Genomic DNA, 23,525 nt, shown 5'->3' with positions numbered 1-23,525 from the left:
AAATATAAATATAAAATTATAATTTATTTATTAATTTAATTAATTATTTAAATTTAAAAGAATTTAAAATACTGTAACAAAATTAAAAAACAATGCAAATTGGGAACTAGAATTTAATTCGTCACTTTGACGAATTATAGGTGATTATTTATAATTTTAATGAAATTAAATTTTTTTAAACATGCATATAGTGCTGACCCACATCATGTTCTGATGACGAGTAATAAACTTGAATATGACAATTTCGAAAGATAATGAATTGAGCAAAAAAATATAAGGTTTGGAAGAAAATTTGGCATGTAGATGCGCAATTCGCGCTCTTTAAAATTGCTATAAATGTGAGGAAAGAGATGAATAAACTACTTTTTAAATTCAACTGGCCATATCATAATGTCACAACATCTGATAGGCTTAATTTTTATGTGAATTTCATATCTAAATTTCATCAGCTGTCATAATGAATTAAAATCATCAAGGTGCTGTGAGATATTCAAATATACACTGAAGATAAAATTACTTGACCCACGTTATTCAAGTTTTTACGCATGATGACGTCATCATAATGAAAATGGTGGCAACTCATGATAAAGATAATTAATTTAGCAAGCACATACTGAAATTTGAGCGAAAATCGGGCTCAAATAATGGAGATGCGCTCTATTGAATGTGATAACCTACACAAAAAGATTCAAGTGGCCATTTGATGACGTCACAACATTTTGTACGTCAAATGTGTACATGAATTCATATCTACAACTCAATGGCTTCCCGAATAAGCAGAGCTTTCGGGCAAAACTAGCCCTTCATCAGTGCAAGTGAAGGAATTTGGATAACGTCATAGCATAAGAACTGGCAAGTGCTGCCTGGGTGGACAGGAATAAAGAAATACAACAAAAGGAGACATGGTGGTGAATGGTGGGTGGAGACTGAATAAGAGTAGAAAACAAAGAAGGTAGCTTGGTATAGATATAAACAATTTTGGAATGGAACTAAAAAACAGCCTAAATGGTGGTTAATATTGAAACTTACTGTTATATAAGTGAGTAAAATATTGAAATATCATGCATTTAGAACTAAAATATATATCTATGAAAACATTTTCTACAAATATCTATAAGAATCTTAAAAATTTCTATAGATTAGAACTTTCTATAAAATAAAAATATACAATCTCTATATAGATTTATTTCTTTAGAATTTCTTTATATCTATATAAAACATGGTTCTATTAAATTATGAATTTTAAACACTCAATAGAATTTTTATAGAATTCTATCAAGTATTTTGAAAATAATTGAAACTTTTCCAGTTATTTATTTATTTATTCGAGAACCATATTTGAGCATATGTATTGTTACGCGAACAGTACTATATTTAAACAGAAAAATACAATAAAATATTTACTTCAATATTACTTACATAAGACTGAAATATTGGCTACAAAAAAATGTGAAAATGGATCATCATCTGTTATCCTAACACTACATTTGTAAGTTCCGGCATCTGATCGGTTTATTTGATGTATTGTTAGAACTCCATCTACATCAATGCTCATTCTATCAGGATCAAACACATAGCTGTATGTACCTTCTTGTTTTGCAATATTGTCATTATTAAGGAACCACAAGATTTGTGGTTCTTTAACTGACATTTTCTTCGTTCTTTCAAAAGAACAATTCAGTTTAACTGTTTGATGTTCTTCAATATTGTTGTTTGGTAGAACAATCAGAACTACCTGTACTGCATATATAATACTGAACAGTGATGCTATAACAAGCACGATAGACAAACCTGTAAAAAAGAATAATTGGAAATCATTTTAATCATTACAGGAAACAACACCTAGATTCATAAAAAAAGAAACATCTTCTTATGCCTCTTTTAAGGTATATAAATTAGGTTTTTCATCCTTTGAACTTCACTAACCTACAGTAAGACCTAGCCTGGCTAATACAGATGTGAGGGTCTATTTTAATCAATGTTGCGCCCTCATATTTATTTTCATGTTACATTTGGGGTATGAAACATGTTACTATCGATGAATTAATCCTCCGACTTCACTCATCATGTTTATTGTTCAAAATATATATATTTGTTATTGTATTGTTTAATACTATGATTTTACTGTAGTCATGAGCATGAGATATGAGCAATTTTTAAGTATTTTATAATTCTATTTTTAGGAGATGATGTAATAATAATGTATCAGACCTTTAATTGTTTCGTATAAGTGATTATCATTAATGCAGTCAGTTTGACTATTATAGTTTGGTCTCTTTAACATAAACGTTTGTATAGTAGTACATAGTATTATAATATAAAGGAGGTTTAATATGCGGTAGATTTCGGTATTATTGGGACCAAATTTAGAGAAATTCAGTATAGAAGAAAACAAAATCAAACAGCGTAAATAAATTACTGTTTGTTAATAATTTAGTTTTTAAATATTTGAAATAAAGAATTGATTGAAATTAATAAACTGTTTTAATAGAGTCTTGATGTTTTAGTAAACTGAAAATAATAAACTATACAATAATCTGTAGGCTTATATTTGATCACTTGCAATACTGTAGCAATTGGGTAGAATTAATATATTATAATATTACATAGCCTATGTAAATATGTGAACGTGATTGGTTGAAACTGCGTCACATGACTACCGCTGCGAGGATCGTAAATCGTATATATCCTCGAGAACGATGATATTGACTGAGTAATTTTCGCGTAATTATCGTGTCCCTGTCATTAAACATATAAATTCTCGAGTACGATGATATTGACTGTGTAATTTTCGTGAGGCAACACTCACGTTTGCCGATAAATAAACAAAAGTCATCTACTGTGTCTTGAACTCGCGATGAAATTGTCACTCTATCACAAGACAACGCTTCATGCGCTGCGCCACGGAACTTGCTTGAAGAAATTAATCAACTAAACTATTTAAACTATGCAAACATAGTGCCCTCATTTGTTATTAGTCCTCCCTAGATGTGATGAAAGACCGTTTGTGATTGGTTAATACTCACAGTAGTAACTCGGTACGCGCGCGACGCACTGAAAGTCCGATGATTCGGCTCGAAGAAGACGAATTATTATTTATTCGGCCTACATGATAATAATATTATTATTATTAATGTAGGCTTATTGGTGGAAATTATTATTTAAACGGCCTAGGCTAGTGAATATTTTATTTCCAAGGAATCATTAATTAGTAATTATCTGTATATTATTCTTCGCAAGGTAAGGTGTCTAGGCAGGGCTTGTTTAGGCCAGTGTACATACAAGAAAAAAAGGAGGCCTAGCCTAGCTACCCGACCCAGCAGATATTCTACTTGTTGTTGGCTATGGGTCTGTTTCTGCTGAAAAAATCAAAATAATCGATTTTTTCCAGTCACCGCAAACCACAAAAATAATTGCGTTGCAATTGAAAATTGCTACGACTTTAATCGGTTATTCAGGTAATCGGTTTTTAAAATCACGTCATCATTCCCCTACAGCGCATTCAAGTTATGAAAGGCCGATGAGAGTTGGTTTGTTTACATCCTATCGCTGCCTAAAACTCTCACATGTAGGATTAAAAATTACTCTTACGTAAAGCTATATTATTTGTAAAATAAACATCTAGGCCTACTACCGTACCACATACAACAGAATAATGATGTTATATTAATAAAGACACGTCGGCGAGAAAAGTTCGTTTCGCCGTTCGTTGGTTCTCCCTTCGGCCTGCTAGGCCTACTAATACTATATATAGGCTATATATTTCTACCGAAACAGACAACAGGCCTAAAAAAGGACATGTAAAACATCGTTAGCCTGGACTGGTGGGATGTAACGGTGTACTTGTAACACAGAATCCTGGAGTCTCTCGGTATAATTCTCCCTCACAAAATAATAAAAATCAAATGTTTAACATTTGATTGTTATTCGGTCTACATCGCGATCGTTGTTTTGCTGATCGTCGTCGATATCGCGCAAATAAACAGCATGCTTTGTGACGACGACGTGAATGAGTTTGCCATACTCTAGAGGTCAAAGTGGGGTCAATAATCGCTATTTGTGTTGCAGCTCAAAACTGCTCCGCAATAATCGGTTAAAACAAGAAATAATCGATTAAAACATGCAATGGATTGAGTGTTTTTAATCGGTTATTTTTAATCGGTTATTTTATTTTGCGCCGTTTCTGCTGCCCAAAAATAATCGATTAAAAAAATAAACGGTTAATAATCGATTATTTCTGCTCAGCAGAAACAGGCCCTATGTAATATAACAGATATCGCCTTTTATATCGGTAAAATATAAGATTTTACATCCCCGAGGGAATGATATTATGTTCTCGAGAAATATATATTAGCTAGCGCTTCGGGAAATATATATTCCCTCGAACATAATATCATTCCCTCTGGGATGTCAAATCTTATATGGAACATCTGCTTTACTTAGGAGCATTAACTCAACCATACAGATTTTGCCAAAGAAGAGATCCTGGAGATTGGGGACACCATCTAGTTCCTGTCATTTTTGTGGTGAAACAGGACATGTACAACGGGTTTGTCGACATGGTACACCTGTATTATGTTGGATTTGTCAACAGGAAGGCCATAAAGCAAAGTACTGTCCCAATCAACATGATACTAGGTGAGCAGAAGGCAAGGAAGTCAATGCCAAAATTAATGAAACTTTTAGTCCTAACTTGTTATCTTCAACTAAAAACTATATAGACAATGAAAACTCTCAAGAAATTTTAACTACCGAAAATATTAAACTCAATGAAGATCAAGCCGGGACAATACTGAATGATTACGATATCTTACCAGAAAATAATGATTTATGTATTATTACTAATAATGTTAATAACCTATGTAAAAGTATACATTCTTTAAATATTAGGCTAACTTGTAATAATTGTTTTTTAAACTTTAATTTATCTTATATAGACAATAATCTATTTACTTATCCAGATAGTTGGTGGTGTAATGATTGCTTTAGAAAAATTGCCATATCAGAACTTCCTTTTTAATAATAATCCCTTAAGTTACTCAAGTTCTGATTATTCCAATATTATTTATAAAAAAGGTTTTAAAATTGCTCATTTAAATATCCAGTCACTTAGAAATAAGTTGGACAGTGTTAAAACACTCCTTAATGAACATAATTATGATATATTTTGTATAACTGAAACTTGGCTAAATAGCAGTATTGATAATAATGAGATATGGATAAATGGATATGAAATATGTAGACTGGATAGACAACTTTCACAGTCAGGTGGTGGAGTATTATGCTATATAAAAAATGGTATCCGCTTTAAAGAGATCTACCATTTTGGAGTTGAAACTATTGAAGCTCTCTGGGTTGAATTTAACTTACCATTACTTTTAGGAAATATTTATAGACCACTAAGTGCAAAGGCTGAATATTTAAATGAACTTGACACTATGTTTCAACAATGCACCTCTACATATAACGATGTTGTGATCTTAGGTGATTTTAATTTAGATATAAGTAACAAGAAAAATGCAGGTAAAATTAATAAATTGGCCAAAAATAGTAATCTAAACCAACTAATACAGTACATGATTTTACTAGGATAACTAATACAAGTAAAACTATAATTGATTTAATATTTGTTACAAATTTGGATATTTCAACAGCAGGGGTGTCAAGTCTTGGTTTAAGTTATCACTCTTTAACCTATTTAATAAGAAAAACCAAAAAAGTTAATATTCCTCCTAAATTTATTAAATCTCGTTCTTTTAAAAAATTTGATGAACATAAATTTATTGATTTATTGGTTACTATGGAAAAGCTTATTCAGTAGCCTATGTAATCGCCATGCCCCTCTTAAAACAAAGAGCGTCAAAGGCTCACTTCCTGAATGGATAACAAAAGATTACATAACATTAACTAAAGATATAGGGATTATTATTATTATAAAAAGGCTCATAACACTAATGATCCTAAAGATTGGGACACAGCTAAACAAATAAGAAACAAAGTGAACAATTTCAACAGGAACCTAAAAAAGAAATATTGTACTAACACCATCAAAGAAAATACTAAAACCCAAAAAAACTATGGAACACCATAAATAAACTAATTCCAAAACCAAAATCAACTGTAAATAGAGTTTATAAAAATGAAAATTATACAACTACGGATAAGGACACAGCAAATGAATGAAATATTCATTTTACGTCAATAGGAAATCCTTTAGCAAGTAAATTTTTAAATACTAATATAAATAAGACAACTATATTACACTCTTGTAGATAAATTTAAATTTGATTATCTTACATCTGACTATATTTTTGATGAAATATGCAAATTTTCCAGTAATAAAGCCACCGAAATTGATGATATAAATTGTAAACTTTTAAAATTACTATAGCAGCACCAATAATATGTGATTCACTTTGCTACATATGTAATCTATCATTGTTTACATCAATTTTTCCATATGAATGGAAACAAGCAAAAGTGACGCCCATATATAAAGAAGGAGATAAATCAGATTCAAGTAATTATCGCCCAATTTCTGTTTTACCTTTGGTCTCAAAAATAATAGAACGTGCTGTTCATGACCAATTATATCATTATTTAAGATCTCATGACCTTATCAGGTTTCAGAAAAAATCACTCTACCCAAACCACTCTCTTAGATGTTACAGACTATATTTTAAATAATTTTGATAAAGGTATTTCAACAGCTGCTATATTCCTGGACCTAAAAAAGGCCTTTGATACGGTAAATCATCAAATCTTAATAAATAAATTAAGGGGTTTCGGAATAAATAGTACCGAGCTTAAATGGTTTAAATCAAAGATCTCAAATTGTTAGTATTAATTCATGTAAATCTGAATCACTGAATGAATGTAAATATCGGAGTTCCTCAAGGTTCAATATTAGGACCATTGCTTTTTATTTTATATGTTAACTCACTTCCTAATTCTTTATCATGTAAATGTGTCATGTATGCGGATGATAGCACACTTTTATGTAGTTCATCTGACCCCCAAAATGAAATAGATGTACATTTTAATCAAGTTACTCAATGGCTTAATGATAACCAACTAACATTAAATATTAAAAAGACAAAGCTTATGGTTTTTAGTACTACTCACATGTATAGTAAGTTTAAAAATATCTCTATTTCTTTTAATAACCATATTATTGAGAGAGTAAATTCTTTTAAATGATATTTAGGTGTAACTTTTGACACTCAACTAACATGGGCGGATCATATTGATAGCCTTTCATCAAAAGTTGCCAAACGCATTGGTGTTATACGTCGTATAAAATATTTTATTCCATCAAACACTCTGAAAATGTTAGCCAATGCACTAGTTATTCCTTTATTTGATTATTGTAGTTGTGTCTGGTCAAATTGTAAAGTAAACTTTTCAGATTCTCTTCAAATTTTATTAAATAGATTAGGTAGAATATTATTATCAGTAGATATCAAAACTCATGTTAGTGATATCCTAAACTCACTTGGTTGGAGTACACTAAAGGACAAATGGAATGAACATATTCTAATATTACTTTTCAAGTGCCTAAATGGACATGCACCACCCTATTTATCAACTCAATTTATATTTACTGAAGAGAGTCACAATAAAGGTACACGAAGTCAAAGTAACAACACTTTGATAATACCCAAATGGAATAATACTCAAGGTAAATAAACTTTTAATTACAGATCTACAAAATTATGGAACTTTTTACCTAACAAAATAAAAAATGATCTTTATGATATGACAGTATCAACTTTCAAATCACAAATTTCAAAACTTTAATTTTAATTCAAAACTAAATCTAATTAATGCTCAATGATTAAAACTTCTTTTATCTTGTTTAAAAATCTAAATTATATATGTTTTTATCTTTAAATGTGCTTACTTTAATTGTGTTAATTTGATTTTGATAACTTTAGGTTTAATTTTATATTTTCTTTTGTCCATTTATATACTGTATTTTGTTTACATTTATGTAGTTAAGAACTGAACCACTTTGGAAATCAGTACATTGTATTGAAAGTGTATTTCAGAATAAAGAAAGATTAAATAAATAAATATCTGTATAATATATAACGATCCCGAGCTGGCTTCAGTAATCTGCAGGCAATCCACTTTTAACAATGTTATCATTTAACACTTTGATTGGAATCCTAAAATACAATTTGGATTTATGAATGGAAAGAGCTTAATGATGCGTGAAGTTTGCAAAATGTTTATGTGATTAATTTTGCTGTTAGTGTACTGTATTGGGCCTATATTGTTTTATAATTTACATAAATAAAATACATTTTAAAATTAAATTTTAAATCATGCTTGAATGTATATTTATGACTTGATTAATAATGTTTAATTACCAAAATGTATTTCAAATTAGTTTTCATACATACGTTACTGTTTGTTGCTAACAATGAAAATGTTGTCTGAGTGAGATTGAGCCAAACGAAATCAAAATAAAAAAAAACAGAAATTAGTGACGAAGTATGGCGTTGCAGTAGTGGGTGCTAAGTAGGCTATTTCCAAGAGAAAAAGAATGTCAAAAATGTCTTTAACAGGTCGCCACTAACAAGGGAGAGGTCTATCTATTATGTTTTTTTGTTTGTTTTTTTTTTTTTTTTTTTTTTTTTTTTGCTTATATATTGTATGTTTTGTAAATATGTCTTAAAACTGGATGATTTGAAAAGAAAAAAAAAGACAAAATGTAAGAAGCGTTTTATGGATTGATGATAAAAAAACAATGATGAAGGATGAGAAGGTTTATGTATAAGTTGTGAAATGTGTATTGTGATCAAAGCTTTTATGTATGTACAGTATATATATGTTAATATGCACATTCTTAATGCATGTGAAATTTAAAATGACAAAATTGTGGGAAAAAAAATATGTCTAAGTTTATAAATAGATTATTAAACATAAATTTGGTTAAATGATAATGTATGTGTAAACATAAGAATATATGGAAATATATTAAAAGAAAAAAAAGTAAAAAAAAAAAGTGGAATGAACACACATAAGAAAAAAAAAAGAAGACAAGGTAGATAAAAATGTGATGGGTTATAAAGGGTAATCTGTGGACATATAGTTTGTTAATAATTGTTAATATTATTAAACAAAAAAAATCAATGTTGAAGGATGTGAAAAATATTATGTTTACAAGGTTAGTAATTTATAAGAAAGAATATGTATTGTTAAATGAAAAATATGTTTGCATAGATAAAGCCAAAGAAAACACAGATATTAAATTAGATGGATTTATTAATACATAGAATATATTATAATTGTATGAATTAAATATGCTATGTAAGAAAAGAAAAGCTTTGTTAAAGAAAATGTATTATAGATAATATGTATAAAAAGAGGAAACTATGAAGAGAAAAGATAAAAACAAAAATGAATGTGATAATAATTATGTAAACAAATGAAATATAATAATATGTATAGTGTATTGAAATGAAAATGAAAAATATATGTAAAGAGAACATTATATATGGAAATAAAAGTGGGATGAACCCACATAAGATAAAAAAAAACAAAACAAGGGAGAAGTCTATGTGTTGCTGTTAAACCATGTGCTGCTATACAATGGCTCTTCCATTGCTTGGCGGTTTATGCGCTAGGAACATGTTAGGCCTATCTAATTTAATTAAGTGAACACACTCAAAATGGACTATACTATTTTACGAAACTATAAACATAGGATGGGTTATTATGATATGGGTGCGTGTTTATGAATAAATTTAAAAAGGACCGTAAGCCTATGTTTACATTATCAGGTATATTTATTTTTTCACAATACTGTAATTGCCGGTGGTTAAGTTGAAAATCGAGGAAAACATACAAATAGACAGGCTAATGTGAACGCGCTAATAGAACGTGTTGGGTAGGGTAATGGAATTCTGTACGTGTCCTGTGATGAAGTATTTGATATAATTTTTATTTTTTATTAATATACATTATTATTATCAATATATTATTAATACTAGTGTAGGCTAGACTAGGCACTCGGCAAGCTAGGCCTACGTGTATTGTATACGAAAAAAAGACGTCAGCTCTGTACAGGCTTGTCGACTGGTCCAAGTTTTTTTTTTGCGCAAAGATTGTAATTGTAAACATCGGACACTAATAGTCGGTCAACACGCGGCACATAGTGTGGGCGGATCTCCTTATCAGGCGGGTATAGGGAAGTCACCAATGTGACGGCGATTTGTCATTCTTCAAAGAAAACATTGCTTTTGAATAAACTGCCTTAATTAAGATAGCGTGTGTCAAACTGTTTATTTATGGTAAATCCAATTATTTGTTGCATACTTCTATTGTTTAAAAATCCTTAAAATACTGTGGCTTTAATAGTATCTACACATTGTCTAAATACTATTGAATTACTGTCTGTAACTAACTGCAAGTTCGACGTCGAACTTTTTTCCAGCGGGTGTGTTATGTAATATTGGACACTAGACTGTATAGAGAGGATAGCTCAATATCATATCTGTGCTTAAGGTTATAGGCGACATTCACGCAATATGCAATCATGGTTTATCCTTTTAATGTGTAATTCTGTCTCAAGCTATGGCTGTGTCTATACAACACCCTAAATTTGGAAACGTCTTTAATTTTTAGCGTGTTGCACGGGCCGAGGTCAATCCCACAAAAACCTTGCAGTTTTACATTTAATCGTAATACCGTGTTATACCGTAGTTCATAAGCATAAGTTGTATATATACTTGCATGCATTATGAATTAATATGAGTTTATTAAGGATTTTAATAAAGGATGATTTCGTTTAAAATTTAGTTTATTCAGTTATTGATTTTTAAAATCTGCTTTTGAAATTAGAAAAAAAAATGTTTTAGAATTAGGATAAAAGTATGCTACATTTTGCCAAATTATGCCAACATTTGATTAGCGTTAATGTTAAGTGCTAAATCGGTTAAAATATGCAAAAAAAGCACAATTGTCTACTAGGTTTGGTCAACATTTTCACAGCACATACTTTTATTTAACAAGAGGTCAAAACATTACCCTGAGGACACTTTCAACACGCCAACAGCAACCGGGAATCCACAAAATTTTAGGAATCAGCCAAGTAGCCTTTTTGGCAACTAAAATCTCATTACACGGAATCTCTTTGATGTTTACAACACACTTCTCGTAGGCATGTTGAATATGCATGTAATAGCGTGTTGTATAAACGCGCCCTATGTTTTAAGTCACAATGACAGTGTCTTTCAATATAAATGCTGTAATTATTTAGTTACTGCAGTTTTGTTAGTTCAATCAGGCCTGTAGTCAGGGGGGTTCTTTGGGGTTCGGGCGAACCCACCTTTTGTGCGAACATCCTTTTAAAAAATGTTAAATGATGCGAAAGATAATTGATTGACCTATACAATATCAAAATCGGGGGGAAAATGGAAAACGGTTAAGTCGAGATACGCTATATTAAATGTGATGCTATGACGAAAGAGACAAAAATCCTATATTTTATAGTCGGGTGGCCATACGATGACGTCACAATGCCCAGTTAGCCATATTGATGCATGATCCGATATCTAAAACTCATCAACTTCCAGAATACGTAATAAAAATAACTTTCACCGTTTAGTTTAGAAACTATGACTGTTTAGAAAAGGCATCATCAAAAAAATGTGAATAGTGTCCAATTCAATGTGCTTGTATGACATGATTTTAAGTTGAATTTGTTTTAAAAGTTGGTAGAATTACTAGAAAAGGCTGGAAAAACATAAATTACATGGAAAAAATATGTTTTTAACGCTACGTGCGCACCATGCGTGCAAACAATTTGAGCGCGTGGACATTATTACATGCTTAAAATGACAAGAAACGCATAGAAAGTTGATTAGAAATTGATTTTTCGGACTTTCAATTTTTAACTTAACTTTCTGTGAAACATGCCATTTTTTCAACATGATATACTGTAAATTACACTTTTGCTAAGTTTCAATTTTAAATGTTATTTCGTTTTCGAACTACTGTATGTTGAAAACGCGAAATTCATAAAATCGCTCGTAAGTCACATTCGCAATTGTAAATGTCATGAAAATGGTAGCTGCACAATTTCATGTGAATGACGATATATTGAGAACTTTGTTGCGGATAACCAAATATTTATTAACTAAATAAAAAATATCAATTACATTTAGGTAAAAGAAGAAAATGCATATCACGCTCGCATGCATCCCACTCCTTACAAAATAGCGTGACCGCAATAAAACGTGACCGATTTCAAAAGCGACCGATATTATCAAGCCCTGAGACGATTTGGCCCAGGACGATTCAGCCCTGGGACGATTCAGCCCTGGGACGATTCAGCCCTGGGACGATTCAGCCCTGGGACAATTCAGCCCTGGGACGATTTTTTTTTTTTTTTTTTTTACCATATTTAATGAGGGTGATTCATCCAGCTATTGCTGATCATTAGGGACCCTCAGAGGTTCACAAGACAAACATATACACAAGATGCTCTACATAAACAAAGTCTTATTACAAGTCTTTGGGAGTGGAGTAATTTGGTCCTTAGAAAAAATCCTGACATGTGACGGGACTTGAACCCAGGACCCTTGGAGTGGTAGCCAAGCATCATAACCACCAACCACAACTCCACTCCACAGCCCTGGGACGATTCAGCCCTGGGACGATTCAGCCCTGGGACGATTCAGCCCTGGGACGATTCAGCCCTGGGACAATTCAGCCCTGGGACGATTCAGCCCTGGGACGATTCAGCCCTGGGACGATTCAGCCCTGGGGCGATTCGGCACACTTAAATTTATCGGCTTTGATATGCATTTTATAAGCATGATCTACGTTATGGCTAAAGATACGGTACCGTATCCATACTTTTAAAAGCTAAAGGTACGGTAATTATAGAGGGGCTATGTAAGATGTTAATCAAATAGGTTATTGCAATAGTCTTCAGCAAGCCAGCTGTGTAGCTTAGTGGGCTTGTGAAGAAGCTCTGGCTTAAGGGGTTGGAGGTTCGATACTCTACTTGACGTCTTTTTTTTTTTAGTTTTTAATTTAAGAGAGATTATTTAGAGGTTAGGTTTTTAATATTTAGGAATGAGTTTTATATTTAGGATCGCATTTTATATTTAGGTATGAGTTTTAGGAATGCAATTTTACCGTATCTTTAGCAAACGGAAGCGCCCTCTATAATTACCGTATCTTTAGTTTTTAGAAGTATGGATACGGTACCGTATCTTTAATATAATAATAATAACTGGTACTTGATATAGCGCATTATGCTGAAAGCCTCAATTCGCTTTACAAAGACAGAAAATTTTGAAAAAATTACAAATTAAAAAGGTGGGTTTTGAGGAGAGATTTGAAGACACTGGTGGAAGTAGCCTGACGGATTTCAATAGGCAACGCATTCCATAGAGAAACGGATGCCGAAGAAAATGAACGATTTCCATAAAACTTAGTGGAGGGATGAAATATATGGGCAAGAAGAGACTCAGATCTAGATCTCAGAGACCGCTTAGGAACATAAGGTTGAATAAGTTCAGAAATGAACTTAGATGAAGAATTATGAAGAGCTTTGAAAACAAAGAGCAGGATCTTGAAAGTAATTCTTTGTGTTACCGGAAGCCAGTGAAGCTGTCTCAGCACAGGTGTGATATGTTGCCTTATGGGGCTTTGAACGACCAATCGGGCAGTTGTGTTCTGGACTCGCTGAATTTTAGAGATATCCTTTGCTGGTAAGCCATAAAGTAATGAGTTACAACAGTCTAGCCTTGATGTAACAAAAGCGTGAACAAGAATCTCAGTTGATCTTGAATCCAGGTACTTCCGAATGCTTCCAATTTTACGAATAGCGTGAAGCCCAGCTTTGCAGATGTTATGTACCTGATTGGACATACAAAGCGTTGAATCCATGACAACTCCAAGGTTTCTACAGGATGACGAAGGTTGAATGAAAGAATTACCAATCTTAACAGAGGCAGTCCAACACGCAGGCTTAAAACGAGAAGAAAAATGAATAAGTTCTGTTTTAGCATCATTCATAACCAGGTTGTTAGATTGACACCATGCTCTGACTTCGGCAATACAGGATTCAAGTTTACTGACAGCAGAATTACGCTGATTAGGGTTGAAAGTGACATAAAGCTGAGTGTCATCAGCGTACGCCATACACTTCACATTGTGAAATTCAATAAGGTCAAGTAGTGGGGCGGTAAATAAAATAAACAGAAGAGGACCAACCACAGACCCTTGTGGAACACCAACTGTAAGCAGAGTCGGGTTCGACAAAACATCCTTGATGACAATGGACTGGGACCTATCATTTAGATATGATGCAAACCAATTATGACCAATTCCAGAGATACCGTAACGTGATGATAGACGATGTAATAACTGCTTATGGTTGATGGTGTCAAAAGCAGCACTGAAGTCTAAAAGGACCATAAGAACCTCATTATGGTTGTCAAGTGCAATGCTAATATCATTATGCACAAGAAGAAGTGCAGATTCTACACTATGGTTTGGACGATAGGCGGATTGTCTAGTGGCAAATAACCCATTTCTATTCAGATATGATTGCAGCTAACTGGACACAACCCTCTCAATAATTTTTCCAAGAAATGGAAGATTGGAAATGGGTCTATAACTTGCAAATTCCTCAACATCCAAAGATGGCTTCTTTAACAATGGTGTTATGCAGGCATGTTTGAGTGAAGATGGAAAGATACCTGAGCTCAGTGAGGTGTTGACAACTTTGGTAAAGAAGGGAAGAAGGGTAGGAAGACAAGTCTTAAATAATTTAAGAGGAAGCGGATCCAGGGAGCAAGAGGTAATGGAGGCTGACCTAATGACATTAAGTAAATCATCAGCAGAGACAGGGTCAAAGGTATTGAAATTACTTTTACATGATTGAGATTCAACATAATGAGGGGAGGTTGATGAAAAAGTTCTGCACTATCTCTCAATCTTATTCTTAAAAAAGTCAGAGAATAGATTTGCAAGAGTTTTAGCATCATCATGAGCTGGAAGAGGACTAGAGATGGCAGTAGATGTTAACTTGTCAACAAGACGGAATAACTTGCGTTGATCACATCCTAATACCTCATCTTTGTGATACTCCGTCTTGGCCTTATAAAGATGTTCATTGTAGTTAGTGCACTGATTATGGTACAGTTGTTTGTCTACCATGAGACCAGATTTCAGCCACTTGCGCTCCAGACGTCGACGCTCCTGCTTCATTGAATGATGTTCACCTGTATACCAGGGTGCATGAGGGCGAAGCACAAGAGTGCGAAGCATAGGTGGAGAATGAGAATCTAATATTTTCTGTAACGACACATTATACCCCTTCACCATAGAATCAATGTCAGAGGCCAGGGAACATTGTGAGAGAGAATCAAGAACATCAGACTGGAATTTGACGATGTCTATGTTTTTGACATTTCGTGAAACTACTTGTGTTATGCTGGGCCCAGGACGATTGATGTCAACCTGACACTTAATGGCATGATGGTCCGAAGGCATACCATGTTGGATGGATATTTTGCTAAGCAGGTCAGATTCTTTGCGGGAGATAAGTAAATCTAAAGTATGGTTGGCGATGTGAGTTGGGTCATGGATGTGCTGATATAAATCGAATGTCTCAAGAGTGTTGAGGAACAATACAGCATCCCTGTTGTTAGAATTATCAACATGAAAGTTAAAATCGCCTAAAATGACTAACTTGGAGGAGTTCACACTTAATGATTCTAGTAAAGAAGAAAATTCATTAATGAACATAGATGAGGTTAATTTGTTTTTGGCATTTGGAGGAACCCTATAGACAACCACAAGCTGAAAAGAGGAAGAAAAAGAAGCCAATCTTTAGCCACGGCGCATAAAATAAGCTTTTTTCCCCAAACTTTATTTTCAGAATCAGAGAGAATATATGGGGTAGCCTAGGCCTAGTTAGTACCGGTCAGTCTAATTACTGAAAACAACCAAAAATAACCGGAAACAACCATAAACATCTGAAAACAAACCGAAAACAAAATAATAATAATCTAAATACCAAAAATAAATTTGTATATGAATTTTTAATGTCGCCCTCTACTGATGGGTGTTTCTAGAGCTAAGTCCATGACAGAGAGAAGACAGTGTGCGCAAAAGCCAAGGAAGACCCTACGAAATGGTAGTGTGTGCACAAAATACAACTCAAAATCGTACAATCAATCAATGATAACATCGCATTTACTTACAGAATCTATAAAAATATTTTAATTTTAATCTTTCGATTTTTGATCCAGAAACCAACGCATTTACTCCTCACAATAATTGTGAATACGTTAATCCATAGTATAGAAAGTTTACGGTTGTTTGTGGTTGTTTTCGGTTATTTTCGGTTGTTTTTGGTTGTTTTCGGTAATTAGACTGACCCGTTAGTACTACCATAGAGATATTTTAGTGAACTATAATATCTCTATGGTACTACTACTAGGGATAAAGGTTTTATTGTTGGAAATATATATTACTATCATATTTCGTTAAATTAACACTTTAAATTGACAGGTCATGGTAGCTGTCTTGGTATTTAGGAGGACCAGGATATAGATGCAATAAAGCAAACATTGTCAAAAATGATCATTTTTTTAGTAACACAAACTACCGTATATTTCGGTGTATAAGTCGCACCTGTGTATAAGACGCACCCCCTAACTGAGAGTAAAATATCGGTATTTTATACCGTCGATGTATAAGACGCACTTTATATTTCATCAAAACAATGTTTTTTTAAATTGTAATCAATATTATTGTAATAATATATTTTGTTATATCTACAACGGCGTCCTTTATTTAGGTTTTTTCTTACCTAGGCTCGGCCGCGGCCAGCCTCAACAAGTTCTTTCTAACTTGTTATTCATGAGTTTCGCACCCGCAACATCGAGTGCATGACCGTGTGTGTAACACGCACGTGTGTGGGCTAGCCTTGCTCGATCATTTCGAAAGGGCGCACGTTTTCATGGACAATCGTATCCGATTAGTATCTATGTATCCGAGAAGTGTGTACGCTAGGTCCATGCTAAATCAACTGGAGAACATACTAGTCGAATACCGTACACCATGTGGCCGCCAAGAAAAGGGCTTGCGCTGGGGGTACGGCGGTCGTGCATATAACTATAAATAAATACTAGCCTAGGCCCTAGGCCTATTCCAATCGTGAACGTTTACAAATGAAATTTTATCGGAGCGCCTAAAACAGCTCCATAATGAACAAATCTTTTCATCATATTTAGTATATAACATCACGCTAAAATGCCTTGAAAACTAGGCAGAAGCAGGTTGCCGTTACGTTAGTACACTGTAGCTAGGCCTAGCCTACTCAGGCCTAGCCAACGAAGTGACGATATGTACAATCTGTGTGGTGAGGCATTTATGTTCGGTGTATAAGACGCACCCTTAATTTTGAGGTCAAATTTGCGTGTCAAAAGTGCGACTTATACACCGAAATATACGGTACCTACTGTAGGCTATGTTAACAAGTTAAGATAAGATAAGATAAATCTTTATTGTCATGAACACAACACGGCGAACACAACAAGGCGAACATGAAATTGGTTTTCCTTGATGCTTAAAAACACATACAATATATAAAACATTAAAATTATCAATACAATACATTAAAACTATATACAGCAGTAAACAAGTAAACAAACTATCTTTGGAATGTTGTTGGAAACATGAATAGAGTTGTGGACAAATGATTTCCTACATCGAGTGGTATTATTAAAGGACGATTTCTACCTGATTTATTAACAACATATTTATCATTCAATGGGTGTGAGTTATCTTCCATTATTTTCTTAACTTGGCTAATAACATTGCGCCTGTAAACTGCGTCGATAACATTCAATACGATTTGTTTTGAACAACAGTAAAATTAATTCATAGTGCGTCAGACCTTTTTCAGTGCGCGCTCGCCTTTGACGCGCAGCAGCGGTGTTCATCCAACTGTTACGGAATCGTCCACTTTTAGCGAGGGTTGTCAACGTTATTCATAATACGAAATCATAGCCTATAGGGGATAGGAGTAGGCTACCTAAGCCTAAATATATACATAAATCGTCAAATTCAGTAACCATATTTTTAAATTCTTTGCTTATGGTATGCTGCACAGCATGTAAATCGTGGAGTCACTTCCCCACGTATAAATGGATCAGTCCGTAAAGTACTTTGAACAATGTCATATCGTACACTGAAGCCTACCATCAGAAAGGACAATTTAAAATCATGAATTCATTAATGTAGTACACTGATTTGAGTTAATAGATGGACGAGAAGTATTATGAATATGTCAACGTTCATTAATATAACTTATATATGCAATACATAATGTTTTTAAATACAATTTTACAAAATACCTGACACACACCTCCAACAAGAGAAGCGGGAAATCGAAACGGAATGCACTATGGTAAAGAAAGGCTTTTCCAAAGCTCCTGTAAGGCTTTTCCTGATTAGACCACATAATTAAAAGGGCTGTGCCGGTTACAACTTTTGTCCAATCAAATTTATTCTTATATAGATAGACAGCAAATTGAATTCCGAATCGATTGATAATTAATATAATGTGATTACTTTTATTCTAAGGGCGCTACAGATCTTTGAAGTTAGAAAGTGCCTCCAATAATATGTCAAAAACAGAAATTCATGCTGAGTACAACAGTGTATATTTTGCCTTCTGCCGATGGTTCAAACCGTTTACTGCACTTATAATTGGTGCCATCTTCAATTTCAATTCAATTCAATTAAAACTTTATTATCCCCATGGGGAAACTCTGTTGGCCTTTTCAAAAATACAGTACATACAAATATAAAATGGATACAGTACATAAAATATAAAATACGATAAAAAAAGCCATACAAAATATACATATAAAATCCTAAAAAGTCGATTAAAATACACTACAATAAATAAAACTAGCGCATGTCATTCATTATATAATCGTATTGCAGCAGGGACGAATGAATTGCCATATCTATTTGTTTTAATTTTTCTTTGAAGGAGTCTGTCACTACGTTGACTTTTGTTAAATTTATAGTGCAGAGGATGAGCGTGGTCTTTTAAAATAATCTTCAATTTTTTAATTACTAATTCCTTATATAAAACTTCAGGTTGAATTTGTTCAGAACCTACTATTCTACTGCCTTGTTTAACTATTTTATTAAGTAACTAAAAGTCTATCTTTAAAACGTGAATTACTATAATAACATATTAGGCAAAAACTAAGTACACTGTTTAAGATAGAAGTATAAAAAAGTTGTAAAATAGTACGGTCAATCTTAAAAGAGTTTAATTTGCATAGAAAGAACAGACGTTTTTGTAATTTATTGTATATGCATCTTATAGGTGTTATCAAATCAAACATTTTGGTAGGTTATATAACTTTATTGGATAATTATGGGAATTTTTAGAGCAGAAAAACACCTGAAAAACAGCCATTTTTATCATTTTGCGTAATCAATAGTGGCGCGTCCCCGTTTATGTGACTCAAAACAAATCGTATTGGACATTCCTTCCTATATAGTATTATTTTACTAGCAGTTTTCATAATCATAGTATGGTCAAGTTTCTTTTTATCATTAGTTACGTTGGCCGCTTCATTCAAGGTTTGGCGAACGCACGAAATAAATAAAATAATAAATTGAAGTAATAAAAGTGGACCGAATCGTCTCAGGGCCGAATCGTCCCGGATTCATAGGGCCTAGCTAGGCCTAGCCTAGGCCTAAACTGGGGCCTTTCTTAGAGAGTAGTTCTGGTAGTTATGGCTAGGCTAACTAAGCGGCGCTCACCAACTTCAGGTTCAGGTTGGATGAAGTATTGAAACAATTTTGAGTAATTTGGGGGTGGGTACGAACTGCATTAGCGCCTTTTTCCTACCTAAAACGATATCAAGAATTCTTCTTTTAATATCCATGATGATGACGATCTCTGACTCTGGTTTTACTCGTACTCCCGGGATAGAATTTACTGTAGTATCGACCGTAAGGGGGTGGCGCCGCTGAATGAATGGCCCGAACCTACCAACCGTCTGCGGGCGCCTAGTTCTAGTGCTTGTGACGTATGGACGGCTGGGCGTCATGCGCAGACGGTTGGAGCAGACCAAGAATCGGGGCAGTTAGCCACGGAGTTTGCCGTGGTTAGAAGGATATTACGGCTTTTAGCAGTATTACAGGATTTATATATATATCAATTGGATTTGCCCCAAGCGGGAAGAAGTTCCCAGATAGGTGAGTATCTGGTGCACTTTATTAAACAGGGTGAATACAATATTGGCGCTGCGAGCAAAAAGGATAATTATTCCTGTATTTTTGCTTGTTTTCTTAAGGAATTTGTGTGTGCGATAAAAGACACACTTGTTCCGCATATTATGCAAATTAGTTTCCAAGGTCGGTAGGAAAAGCATTTGCCGCGTTATTGCGATACGGTGGGTTAGTATTACTGAATTGGATACATATATTTGTGTGTCTATTGGGATTGTTATAAATTAATATTTATTTCGCTTGTGGAAATCGAGAATCGATCTCCAGCGGCGGGGTTCAAAATTCCCGGTTTGGTGATAATAAAGTACGGGGTTTCTTTAGTGAATAGTAGCGTCTGGATTACCATGCCCATAGACGGGAATCGCATTCGAGTGAATTTCTGTACACTCGAGCAATTATGCGATATTCCGGGAATAGGGGTGGTTCGGGCGGACGAAATTTTGTCCCTTAGGACCAGATTGGGGAATATTTCATCCGTAATAGATTTAAGTTCTATTAAGGGTCTGAGTAAGAAGCCAGAATTCTTAAGCAGATTCGATTTTTCACCTAACCCTAGGTTGTCACCCGAGGATTTTCGTCGAATGTTGGGTTCTGTGTCTTCGTTGGTAGATGATCGGAATGATTTTAGTGTTCATTCCCCAGCCCAACATTTAGAATCTGAGGGTGGAGCTGAAAGGGGAGGCTCTGGGGCAAAGGGAGTAGAATTTGATAAGGCTCACCATAGATTAGGTGTTATGTCTCCGATGGTCCTGCGGCAGGGGTCGGCATCGTCTGGGTCTGCTGGGGTTAGTAAGGGCGCCGATACAATTAAAAGTGCCCTAAATAAGGCGGTGGGTCCCGGGAATGACGATACTCGTTCCCGGAAAACTGAGCAAAAGCTTAAGTTTATGTCCTTTAGGGAATTCTCTCTTTCTCCAGAGAACCAGGAAGGGGGTTACTCTAGTGGGGAGGAGGCTCACGTGGGTTCCGCAGAAGACTACGCAGCGACTCTCCGGTACAAGGCTGGGGAAATATCCTCATGTGGAAGGGGGAAAGAGTTTAGCGGGAATAAAGAATATGGGACTCCGGTATCTAAAGGGGGATATCCGGCTCCACAGAGGGAATCTCAAAATTACGAAGTTGGTACAGGCCGACAATGGGCAAATACGAGAGAGGGGAACTCATGGGGTGGAGATAGATCAGGGAACGGGTTCCCTGGGGATGGTACTTGGGACCGTCCTGAATATCGTCCAAGGGATGAAAGACCAGGACCCTCACACAGGCCTACTCATCAGGAAGCGGATTGGACTTCGGACCGATCCGGGAGGTGGGACGGATACCAGGGGTCCGAGTCTCCTTATGGATGGTCATCCGGTCGTCCACGGGAGGGACCAGGTCGTCAGGACTGGGACTATTCATGGGTCGTTCCACAACCCTGGGGTAGATACGAAGAGAGGCCAGTATTATACCAGGACCGAATGGATAGAGGTCCAAGGGCCGGAACTAGGGGTAATAGGTCAGGGGGTAGGCCAAGATGGGAACCTTTCCGATCTAAGGATGTCCCGAGAAGCCTGATATATAGAGGGAAGGATAATTGGGCTTTCTTTAAACGTAGATTTAGGGCTTTTTCGGAAGAGCATCATCTTTCGCCCTGGGAAATGAAGGAGGCGTTTTGTTGGTGCGTGGAGGGGGCTGCGGCGGACCTCTACACCAATTTAGTAACCATGGATGGGGACATTTCCTTTTGGGACATAATTCATGCCTTTGACCAACGGTTTACGGAGGATGAACTTCCTGAGGTCCTCCAGGCCAAACTAGAGACAGCATCCCAACATGAGACAGAAACCGTAGGGGAATGGGCCGATCGGGTATTAACCCTAACTAGGAAAGCCTTCAAGCCACTTTCCAATGAATGGATACAGAGACATCAGCTATGAAGTTCTGTATTGGGTGCCGTAACACGGGGGTGGGGAAATTGGTACTTTTTGAAAACTGCGCGACTATGTCCGAGGCGCTTAGAAAGTACGACAAATTTAACAGCCTCCAATCTCTGTATGAAACAAAATGGGGAAAGGAAATAACATCTCTACCACCCCAGGCCAGGTCTCCAACGGTCTCGGCTAGGCCGATGGCGCAATCACGCCCGCTTTCCTCCACTCCCGTCCAACCGGAGGAGGACAACGATAGTGAAGGGGAGGGGGAGCCCCTGGTCCGGTTAGTCGAGCGTAGGCCAGGGATGGAAAATAGGGGATTTTACCGACCACCACCTAGAGGTGGGTCCGAGGCCCGACCAGGTGGGTTAGGTAAGAGGGTGATGGCAATCGAGGCGGATTTAGCCCAGGTTAAAGGGTTGTTAAAAAGGGTTCTGGAGATAGTAGAGGGCGGGGACCGAACGGGCGGGGGTTCAGGACCGCCACCTCCTCCCCAATCCACTACTACTACCTGGGACCGCTGCTTTGAATGTAATGAGGTGGGTCATTTCAAAAGGGAATGTCCGAAATTAGCGCGGCAAGCCAGGCAGGTAGGGGAACAGGAGGATCCTTTAAACGAATAGGGGTCGGGGGTCGGGGCCTGACCACCGACTGCCAGTGTTCTGAAGGCTCGTGCGCTAAAAAGGAAGAGGGACAGGGGTACCCGGGTGGGGATCCTCTGGCGGTGTCCGTGGATATAGTTAGCTTAAAGGAAAGGGAACCATGCATAGTGGTAAATAGAGTGGAGTCAGCGAATGCATTGCATGCCACGGTGTTTGTAAATGGGCTTCGCACGGTAGCTGTAGTAGATACCGCTGCTGATTATACAATTCTTTCAGACCGGGTATTTGCCAAGCTGGACCCTGCCCCACCAATAATTGCAGAGCTTTCCTTTAAATTAGCAGGTAGGGGGACTTCTATGCCGGGATACCGGGTAGGCCCAGTCACGTTCGCATTAGGTTCCGAGGTGTACACTGAGTATATGTACGTGGCGCCGATTAATGACGATATGTTGCTGGGAGGGGACTTTTTGATACCCAATCGAGCTCTTATCGATTGTGGGAAATTATTACTATCTGTGGGAACAAGTACACTTTCTCTTCGCAAAGAGGTGGGGGAGGTTAACCCTAGGGTTGCCCGGGTGACGGTTGGCAAGCGCAGGGTGCTTCCTCCGTTTTCGGCGGGATACATACTGTGCCGGTTAGATGTAACAGGGGAGCATCTCCCCGATTATTTCATTGAGCCCGATAATCAGGGGAAAGTTTTAATTCCAGCCAC

The 23,525-nt window shown here is 35.7% G+C and overlaps 1 protein-coding gene across 1 annotated transcript in view; it reads right to left on the bottom strand.

Annotated features, from left to right (window-relative positions):
* LOC144842674 (limbic system-associated membrane protein-like) overlaps positions 1–19,935 on the bottom strand; it is a 39,587-nt gene extending 19,652 nt beyond the window's left edge. The window contains exons 1-2 of the mRNA XM_078699195.1: positions 19,916–19,935; positions 1,420–1,791 (exon numbers count right to left, since the gene is read on the bottom strand). Of these exons, the coding sequence (XP_078555321.1) occupies positions 1,420–1,651 (232 nt within the window). The 5' untranslated portion in view covers positions 1,652–1,791; positions 19,916–19,935. The remainder of the gene's footprint in view (positions 1–1,419; positions 1,792–19,915) is intronic.
* Positions 19,936–23,525: the final 3,590 nt, after the last annotated feature.

The sequence above is a fragment of the Antedon bifida genome, chromosome 5, assembly GCF_963402885.1.
Source record: "Antedon bifida chromosome 5, ecAntBifi1.1, whole genome shotgun sequence".
Classification (NCBI taxonomy): domain Eukaryota; kingdom Metazoa; phylum Echinodermata; class Crinoidea; order Comatulida; family Antedonidae; genus Antedon; species Antedon bifida.
Note: the sequence above shows the minus strand (reverse complement) of the source record. Positions and strands in the feature narration are given on the sequence as shown.